Source organism: Aegilops tauschii, chromosome 1 (assembly GCF_002575655.3).
Source record: "Aegilops tauschii subsp. strangulata cultivar AL8/78 chromosome 1, Aet v6.0, whole genome shotgun sequence".
Lineage (NCBI taxonomy): Eukaryota > Viridiplantae > Streptophyta > Magnoliopsida > Poales > Poaceae > Aegilops > Aegilops tauschii.
The window spans coordinates 506,867,387-506,877,843 of record NC_053035.3 but is presented as its reverse complement, the minus strand read 5'-3'; the positions used below and the strand labels follow the sequence as shown (position 1 = coordinate 506,877,843).

General features: G+C 46.8%; 1 protein-coding gene across 1 annotated transcript; it reads left to right on the top strand.

Moving 5' to 3' along the window:
- The first annotated feature begins 3,510 nt into the window (after nucleotides 1-3,510).
- LOC141039229 (uncharacterized) lies at nucleotides 3,511-6,392 on the top strand. Its single transcript, XM_073506569.1, has 3 exons — nucleotides 3,511-4,207; nucleotides 4,957-5,031; nucleotides 5,290-6,392. Exons 1-3 carry the CDS (start codon nucleotides 3,511-3,513, stop codon nucleotides 6,390-6,392), a joined length of 1,875 nt encoding a protein of 624 aa, XP_073362670.1.
- The last annotated feature ends 4,065 nt before the right edge of the window (nucleotides 6,393-10,457 follow it).

The following is a 10,457-nucleotide window of genomic DNA, read 5'->3' as shown; positions in this document are numbered from 1 at the left end:
TCCATCATGTCTATGTTGGGGAATGTAGTATTTTAAAAAAATTTCCTACAATCACGCAAGATCTATCTAGGAGAAGTATAGCAACGAGCGGGGAGAGTGTGTCCACGTACCCTCGTAGACCTAAAGTGGAAGCGTTTAGTAACATGATTGATGTAGTCGAACGTCTTCACAATCCAACCGATCCAAGCACCGAACGCACGGCACCTCCGTGTTCAACACACGTTCAGCACGATGACGTCCCACGAGCTCTTGATCCAGCAGAGGCTCGAGGAAGAGTTTCGGCAGCATGATGGCGTGTTGACGGTGTTGATGATGTGATCCGCGCAGGACTTCACCTAAGCACTACGACAATATGACCGAGGTGTTAAACTATGGAGGGAGGCACCGCACATGGCTAAAAGATCAAACTGTGTGTTCTAGGGTGCCCCCTCCCTACGTATATAAAGGAGGGGGGAGGAGGAGGCCGGCCGGCCCCTAGGGCGCACCCCAAGAGGGGAGTCCTACTAGGACTCCTAGTCCTAGTAGGATTCCACCAAGAGGGAGAAAGGGGGAAGGAAGGAGAGGGAGAGAAGGAGAAGGAAAGAGGGGGGGCACCACCCCCTCCCTAGTCCAATTCGGACTTGCCATGAGGGGGGAGGGGCGCGGCCTCCCCTCGTGGCCCTTCATCTCTCTCCCCTAAGGCCCATGAAGGCCCATTAGTTCCTCCGGGGGTTCCGATAACCCCCTGGCACTCCGATAGTTATCCGGTACCCCTCGGAACTCATCCGGTGTCCGAATAATATCGTCCAATATATCATTCTTTATGTCTCGACCATTTAGAGACACCTCGTCATGTCCGTGATCTCATCCGGGAATCCGAACAATCTTCGGTCATCAAAAACACATAGTATTCATATCTACCATTAGCATAAGAAGTTAAGGTTTCATTATCATGAAATTTGCATGACAAGGGAAGGTGTGGAGCCTTCATCCTAGAGCAACAAGTATAATCATATCTCAAGCATGGTTGCCGAGCATACCAATGCAACATATGAATTTGATCCCATAATAGTTTTCCTTTTTGAGTCAAGCGATAATCCCTAAAGTATTCACGTTGATCTAACGTGTCTCCCATTACATAATTGAATGGGGTTTTCTCAGGATTATTAAAGTAGTACATAATATCTTTCACATAATGAGCATCGAGGGTTTTAGGAGGTTCCCCATCTCCATGAGTAGCAAGTACACCTAATTTTTTGGTATTTCGTGTTCCATATCCATAACTAAAGATAGAGAACAATTTAGAACAGCAAATAAAATCTACTTAGTGACAAAGCAAACAAGCACACACAAGAATATTCACCCCACGCTATTGCTCCTCGGCAACGGCGCCGGAAAAAGGTTTTGATAACCCACAAGTATAGGGGATCAATTTGTAAGTACTCTGCAGATGACAAAAAGGCACGGGCAAGGCGAGGGAAGCAGGAAGCAGTCAAGGCGAAGGCGTAATGTGTAGCGGGAAGTTCAAATATGTAACGGGCCTGTTGTCTCAGCGGATCCCCTTCTCCTTCCTCTCCTCTCGAATTCGAGCTGCAGTTCATCGCCGGCCGGACTCCTCCGCCGCGCGGTCGTGGCAATCTGGTATCAGAGCCTCTTCTCTCGCTCCGCCGTGTGCCTGCAATTTTTTTTCTCGAATCGTACCCGGCAAATCCGAGGCGAAGGTAGCGGATCGCTCTCGGGCTTGATCTGCATAAATCCGGACCTGAGGTGGGTTGATTTGAGGAAACCGCGACCACGACGACGTTTAAGCCGAATCCGTAGACGCGCTTCCTCGCGGACGAGATGGATGCGTTTCAGGAGCGAATGCTGCGGGAACTCGCCGAGATACGGGTGGCGCAGCGCAAGTTCGAGGTGGTCGACGGGATTTCCGCACACCTGGAGGCCCTCGACGCCAAGCTGTCGGAGCAGTCCGCGCGCCTCAACCAATTCCAGGTGAAGGTTGATTTGTCATGTGACACGCTGGGTCAAGTTCAGAAGAGCCAGTTCCACGCGGCGACGAAGGGGAAGCCACCAGAGGGACCGGAGAGCTCGTCGCCGACGGCATCAGAAGTATCGGATGGCATACTTGGAGCAGGGCCATCGTTCCCCACCTCCGCGCCACCGCGCCCTGTTCAGGTACCGCACAATTTACCTGTTCCACAACCAGTTGGGCAATCGGTTCAGGAGGAAAGTTCAGGCAAACGTCAGTGGATGCCCAAGATGGATTTTCCTCGGTTTGATGGCAGTGATGTCAGGATTTGGTTAGATAAGTGCGAGGCATTTTTCAAGCTGTACAACATACCTGACAGTTTCAAGGTTACTTCAGCCTCTCTGTACCTGACAGATAATGCAGCTCATTGGTACCAGGCGTTCAAACAAACTAGTGTTTATCATACTTGGCCTCAGTTCTGTGCAGCAATAGTGCAGGAGTTTGACGTCAATGTGTACAGACAGAAGATGAAAGAGTTCATGTCCTTAAAGCAGCTCGAGTCAGTAGAGGAATACAAACAGCAATTTCTGCAGCTTGTTTACACGATCCGGTTGTATGAACAAGCACTCAGTGACACTTTCTTAGTGACGCGCTTCATTATGGGTCTCAAGGCTGAACTTCGAGCAACTGTGGAACTACAGATACCATCATGTGTGCAATCGGCAGTGATGTTTGTTGCTGTTCAGGAAGGACTACTGCAACAGAAGTCTGTCAGGTCCAACTATGCAAAAACTCCCTTCACCAAGACTGATAGTCGACCTGCCTTAGCTCCTGGCGAACTATGGAAGGCAAAACAGTTAAAGGAATACAGCCGGGCTAATGGCCTTTGTTACAAGTGTGGGGAAAAGTTTACACCTGGACATGTGTGCAGCCAAGTACCTGCTGCTGGAGCTCAGTTAAAGGCAGCTGAAGCAGTAGTGCAGAATGAAATCATATCAGATGCACTATTAGATGCTCTGGTTGAGCAGTCTACAGCAGATTGTGCCACTATTTCAGTTACTGCACTTTCTGGAGCAGCTCATCCCAAAACCAAACAACTGAGGGCTCTAGTTGGTAACCAAGTGGTGCTCATTTTAGTGGATTCAGGGAGCACCCACACCTTTGTGGACTAGGCACTTTTGAGCAGGATTTCTGTCACTACTGATCAGTTGTCCCAGCCAATGAAAGTAAAAGTGGCAAATGGAGAAGTTGTGCAATGCACTGAAGTGGTTTCCCAGTTAACTTGGTGGATACAAGGGCACAACTTTACAAATGCCATGCATGTACTTCCTCTGGGAGGGCATGATATAATTTTGGGCATGGACTGGCTTGAGCAATGGGGAGTTATGCAGTGTCACTGGGCAGAAAAGTGGATTCAGTTCTAGTATGCAGGGCAGGAAGTTAAACTGCAAGGGGTGCTACCTGTCACACCAACAGTAATTGAGGAAGTATCAGTTGAACAACTAGTTAAGTGGGAAAAAGGCAATGAGGTCTGGGCCACTGTTGTACTGAACAGGATTGTAATGGCACTTGAAACACCAATTCCTCCTACTGTACAAGAGTTGCTTGACAAGCACACAACAGTTTTCACAGATCCTCAAACATTACCTCCTCACATGCCATTGGATCATGCAATTCACTTGGTTCCTGGAGCTGTTCCAGTTAATTGTAGGCCTTACAGGTACTCTCCACAACAAAAAGATGAGATAGAAAGACAAGTAGCTGAGATGTTGAAAGCTGGTTTGATTACACCTAGCATTAGTCCATTTGCTTCTCCTGTCTTGTTGATAAAAAAGAAGGATGGAACTTGGAGATTCTGTGTGGACTACAGAAGATTGGATGCTATCACAATAAAAAGCAAGTTTCCATTGCCAGTAATTGATGAGCTGTTGGATGAGTTAGGAGGGGCCAAATGGTTTTCCAAATTGGATTTAAAAGCTGGATATCATCAAATTCGAATGAAGGAGGAAGATGAACATAAGACAGCATTTAAAACACACCATGGTCAGTTCCAGTTCAGAGTGGTTCCTTTTGGATTGGCTACTGCACCAGGGACATTTCAATGCAATATGAATGTGTTTATGGCTGGGCCTAACAGAAAATATGTATTGGTATTCATGGATGATATCTTGGTGTTTAGTTTCTCCTTGGAAGATGATATCCAACATCTGAGGTCTGTATTTGAAATCCTAGCAGAAAACCAGTTACATGTGAAGCAGAGTAAGTGTGTGTTTGCTGAACAATCTATGGAATATTTGGGCCACATAATTTCTGATAAGGGAGTGGCTACTGATCCTGCAAAAACAGAAGCTATGATCAGCTGGCCAGTACCTACGAATGTTACTTAATTAAGAGGATTTCTGGGGTTAACAGGATATTACAGGAAATTTGTGAGAAACTATGGTTTGCTGGCTAAACCCTTGACTGTCCTACTTAAAAAACAAGCTTTTCAATGGTCTGACACAGCTCAGGAAGCTTTTCAACACTTGAAGCAAGCTATGGCCACTACTCCCGTGTTAGCTCTACCTAACTTAGAGAAAACTTTCACTGTGAAAACAGATGCCTGTAACACTGGAGTAGGAGCTGTGCTCTGTCAGGAAGGGCATCCAATTGCCTATTATAGCAAGGCACTTGGATTTAATAGTCAAAAGTTCTGCATATATGAAAAGGAGTTCCTAGCAATCATGATGGCAGTAGACAGATGGAGGTCTTACTTGGCCAGGGCTCCTTTTGTTATTAAAACTGATCATCAAAGCTTGTGTCATATAGGAGATAAACTTCTAACTTCAGATCTGCAAAGGAAAGCAATGCAAAACTGGTGGGATTGCAATTCTCCATACAGTACAAGAAAGGAGTGGAGAATACTGTAGCAGATGCACTGTCAAGGGTGGCTCATTTATTTCCTGTACAAGCTATATCCACCAGCAAACCTGTTTGGATACAAGAGTTTTTAAACTCATACTCTGTAGATTCTGCTGCTCAAGGGATGTTGCAGAAATTGGCAGTGGACAACAAGGCTTGTCCTGGGTTTCAGTTACAGGATGGTCCGATTAAACATGGGGACAAAATTTGGATTGGTGCCAACACAGGCTTACAGACAAAACTCATTCAAGCTTTTCATTCCACACCTGTGGGGGGCCACTCTGGCATATTGCCTACTTACCACAGGGTTAAGCAGCTGTTTAGTTGGACTGGCATGAAGAAAGATGTGGAAAATTTTGTGAAATAGTGCAACACATGTCAACAAGCAAAACATGAACTGTGCAAAACACCTGACCTGTTGCAATCTTTACCTGTGCCAGATCGACCTTGGCAGGCAATTAGCATGGATTTTATTGAGGGACTGCCCAAGTCTAAAGGATTCAGTGCTATTCTGGTGGTTGTGGACCGCTTCACTAAAGTCAGTCATTTTCTGGCCCTGAAACATCCGTTTACAGCTGCATCTGTTGCTAAGGTGTTTCTGAATAACATAGTGAAACCGCATGGATTGCCATTGACAATTGTGTCAGACAGAGACAAAATCTTCACAAGTGCTTTCTGGCGCGAACTGTTCCGGGTGTGGGGCACTGAACTGCAGATGAGTACGGCGTATCACCCACAAACTGATGGCCAGACTGAACGTGTGAATCAGTGCCTTGAGATGTATTTGCGTTGTGCAGTACACGATTCTCCAACCAAATGGGCAGCATGGCTACCTCAGGCACAGTTTTGGTATAACTCTACATACCACTCGTCCCTGGGCTGCACTCCATACAAAGCACTGTATGGGCAAGATCCAAATGTTGGACAGTTAGCAGGTCAGTCTACTTCTCCGCACCCTGATGTTCAGACTTGGTTGGCCTCTCAGTCAGAGCATACAACACTGTTAAAGAAACATCTCGCTCGAGCACAGTGCAAGTGCAAGCACTTTGCGGATAAGAAACGATCTGATCGCCAGTTTGCCGAAGGAGAAATGGTATACCTGCGCTTACAGCCATATGCTCAGTCTTCTGTGGTCAACCGTCCTTGTCCAAAGCTAGCTCTCAAATACTTTGGCCCTTTCAAGGTGTTGGAGAAAGTGGGAAATGCAGCACACAAACTGGAGTTACCCCGTGGCAGTATGGTCCACCCGGTGTTTCATGTGTCTCAACTCAAGGGCCATGTGCCAGATCATACTCCGGTGTTTACTACTCTTCCGGTTCCACTCAATCTATCAGCACCTGGTGTGATACCTGAGGAGATTCTGGACCACCGACAGGTCAAAAAGGGCAATGCATCTTATCTTCAGATACTGGTTAAGTGGTCGTCGATCCCTGCGGCGTCAGCAACCTGGGAAGATTACCAAGTACTCAAGGAGCGCTACCCAGATGCACCAGCCTGGGGACATGCTGGTTCTTCAGGGGGAGGTATTGTAAGTACTCTGTAGATGACAAAGGCACGGGCAAGGCGAGGGAAGCGGGAAGCAGTCAAGACGAAGGCATAATGTGTAGCGGGAAGTTCAAACATGTAACGGGCCTGTTGGTCTCAGCGTTAGTGGGCCGGTGAGCCGTAGCAAGTAGGCCCATGTACCCTGCGGGTTATAAGCAGGCAGGCGAGGGAGAGAACGGTACGAAAGGATTCTGAAATTCAAACTGTACATCTCACTTTCTATCTTATCCTCCTGCTTACATCTCCTACCCCGGATCCCCTTCTCCTTCCTCTCCTCTCGAATTCGAGCTGCAGTTCGTCACCGGCCGAACTCCTCCGCCGCGCAGTCGTGACACAATTGTAGCCTCTTTTGATAAGTAAGAGCGTCAAACCCAACGAGGAGCTAAAGGTAGAAAAAATATTCCCTCAAGTTCTAGCGACCACCAATACAACTCTACGCACGCTTAACGTTCGCTTTACCTAAAACAAGTATGAAATTAGAAGTACTTTGTAGGTGTAACGGGATAGGTTTGCAAGATAATAAAGAGCACGTAAATAAAAACTAGGGGATGTTTAGATAAAGGCACAACTAAGTTAGTTTTAGTAGAGAGCATTTTGTTGGGGAACGTAGTAATTTAAAAAAAATTCCTACGCACACGCAAGATCATGGTGATGCATAGCAACGAGAGGGGAGAGTGTTTTCCACGTACCCTCGTAGACCGAAAGTGGAAGAACGCGGTTGATGTAGTCGTACGTCTTCATGATCCGGCCGATCCAAATACCGAACACACGGCACCTCCGAGTTCAGCACACGTTCAACTCGATCACGTCCCACGAACTCCGATCCCGCAGAGCTATGAGGGAGAGTTCCGTCAGCACGACGGCGTGATGACGGTGATGATGTTGCTACCAACGCAGGGCTTCGCCTAAGCACCGCTACGATATTACCGAGGTGGATTATGGTGGAGGGGGGCACCGCACATGGCTAAGAGATCAATGATCAATTGTTGTATCTCCAAGGGGTGCCTCCCTCCCCGTAAATAAAGGAGTGGAGGAGGGGGAGGGGCCGACCCCCTATGGCGTGCCCCATGAGGAGTCCTACTCCCATCGGGAGTAGGACTCCCCCTTTCCAAGTAGGAGTAGGAGAGGAGAGGGAAGGGAGAGAGGAAGAGAAGGAAAGGGGGGCGCCGCCCCCCTCCTTGTCCAATTCAGACTAGAGGGGGAGGGGCGCGCGGCTGCCCTAGCCGCCCCTCCTCTTCTCCCACTAGGGCCCAATAGGCCCAATAAACTCCCCGGGGGGTTCCGGTAACCCCCTGGTACTCCGGTATATGTCCGAAACCTCCCGAAACAATTCCGGTGTCCGAACATAGTCGTCCAATATATCGATCTTTACGTCTCGACCATTTCGAGAGTCCTCGTCATGTCCGTGATCATATCTGGGACTCCGAACTACCTTCGGTACATCAAAACACAAAAACTCATAATACCGATCGTCACCGAACTTTAAGCGTGCGGACCCTACGGGTTCGAGAACTATGTAGACATGACCGAGACACGTCTCCGGTCAATAACCAATACCAGAACCTGGATGCTCATATTGGGTCCCACATATTCTACGAAGATCTTTATTGGTCAAACCGCATAACAACATATGTTATTCCCTTTGTCATCGGTATGTTACTTGCCCGAGATTCGATCGTCGGTATCTTAATACCTAGTTCAATCTCGTTACCGGCAAGTCTCTTTACTCGTTCCGTAATACATCATCCCGCAACTAACTCATTAGTTACAATGTTTGCAAGGCTTATAGTGATGTGCATTACCGAGAGGGCCCAGAGATACCTCTCCGACAATCGGAGTGACAAATCCTAATCTCGATCTATGCCAACTCAACAAGTACCTTCGGAGACACCTGTAGAGCACCTTTATAATCACCCAGTTACGTTGTGACATTTGGTAGCATACAAAGTGTTCCTGCGGTATTCGGGAGTTGCATAATCTCATAGTCATAGGAACATGTATAAGTCATGAAGAAAGTAATAGCAACATACTAAACGATCAAGTGCTAAGCTAACGGAATGGGTCAAGTCAATCACATCATTCTCTAATGATGTGATCCCGTTTATCAAATGACAACTCATGTCTATGGTTAGGAAACATAACCATCTTTGATCAATGAGCTAGTCAAGTAGAGGCATACTAGTGACACTCTGTTTGTCTATGTATTCACACATGTATTATGTTTCGGGTTAATACAATTCTAGCATGAATAATAAACATTTATCATGAAATAAGGAAATAAATAATAACTTTATTATTGCCTCTAGGGCATATTTCCTTCAGCCTCCCAGTTGCACTAGAGTCAATAATCTAGATTACACAGTAATGATTCTTACACCCATGGAGCCTTGGTGTTGATCATGTTTTGCTCGTGAGAGAGGCTTAGTCAATGGGTCTGCAACATTCAGATCCGTATGTATCTTGTAAATCTCTATGTCCCCAGCCAGGACTTGATCGCGGATGGAATTGAAGCGTATTTTGATGTGCTTGGTTCTGTTGTGAAATCTAGATTCCTTTGCCAAGGCAATTGCACCAGTATTGTCACAATAGATTTTCATTAGACCCGATGCACTAGGTATGACACCTAGATCGGATATGAACTCCTTCATCCAGACTCCTTCAGTTGCTGCTTCCGAAGCAGCTATGCACTCCGCTCTGTTGGGGAACGTAGTAATTTCAAAAAAATTCCTATGCACACGCAGGATCATGGTAATGCATAGCAACGAGAGGGGAGAGTGTGTCCACGTACCCTCGTACACCGAAAGCGGAAGCGTTAGCACAACATGGTTGATGTAGTCGTACGTCTTCACGATCCGACCGATCCAAGTACCGAACGTACGGCACCTCTGAGTTCAGCACATGTTCAGCTCGATGACGTCCCGCGAACTCCGATCCAGCAGAGCTTCACGGGAGAGTTCCGTCAGCACGACGGCGTGATGACGGTGATGATGTTGCTACCGACGCAGGGTTTCGCCTAAGCACCGCTACGATATGACCGAGGTGGAATATGGTGGAGGGGGGCACCGCACATGGTTGGGAGAGATGTCACGACCGGTTTTTCAATAAAATATTTATTGAGAGACCAATCCCTTTTACGGACCAGTAAAGAAGAATTCCTTCTCACTGGTAGACAATATCTTGGTCACAGAAGAGAAATACCAGGAGTACTGAATATAATACAAGGTTGAGCGGAGACTGCTCAACAATTTATTACATGCACACCATTAAAACATAATGGCGGATAGGGTGGCATAACTACTAACTCACGATAACAACGGTGGTGGAAATATCACAGCGGAGCGGGTGATATGACTCCTGAAAACTACAGCTCTTCGAGCGTCGGGGTGAGGCTCGAGGAGACTTATTGCGGGTGGCGGAAGCGTATATAATGCAAGTGACCAATATCCAGGATCGCACGGGACTGACTGGGACTCCTCTAGGCGTCGGACTCACTATCAAACTCTTCATCCATGAGATCGCCTTCGTCAACATCTGGCCAAATCAACAAGCCAGGTGAGTACTATGGAAGTACTCGCAAGACAGTTCGGACATAAGATATAACAAATGTAAACATGATGCATATGAATAGATTAACAAGTGCACTCAGACATGGAGATAATAATGCACGGGAAATAAAAGAGAAGTCGGGCGGTAGTCCTCCCAAAATCCCAAAATAAAATACTGGGTGCCAAACGAGGGTCTGAATGACTCCTCGAGAGGAAAATGCAAGAATAACAATGCCGCAGTCGGGCGTCAAGGCGACACCACATAAAGGGCTTATATTGAAAGTAAAAGACAAACATGCCACAGTCGGACGTCTGAGTGACATCACATAAAGGGCTTATATTGAAAGTAAAAGACAAACATGCCACAGTCGGACGTCTGAGCGACATCACATAAAGGGCTTATATTGAAAGTGAAAGACAAACATGCCACAGTCGGACGTCTGAGCGACATCACATAAAGGGCTTATATTCATAACTTAGTAGCTCATGAATTTTAAATCATATCAAGAGAATAATCA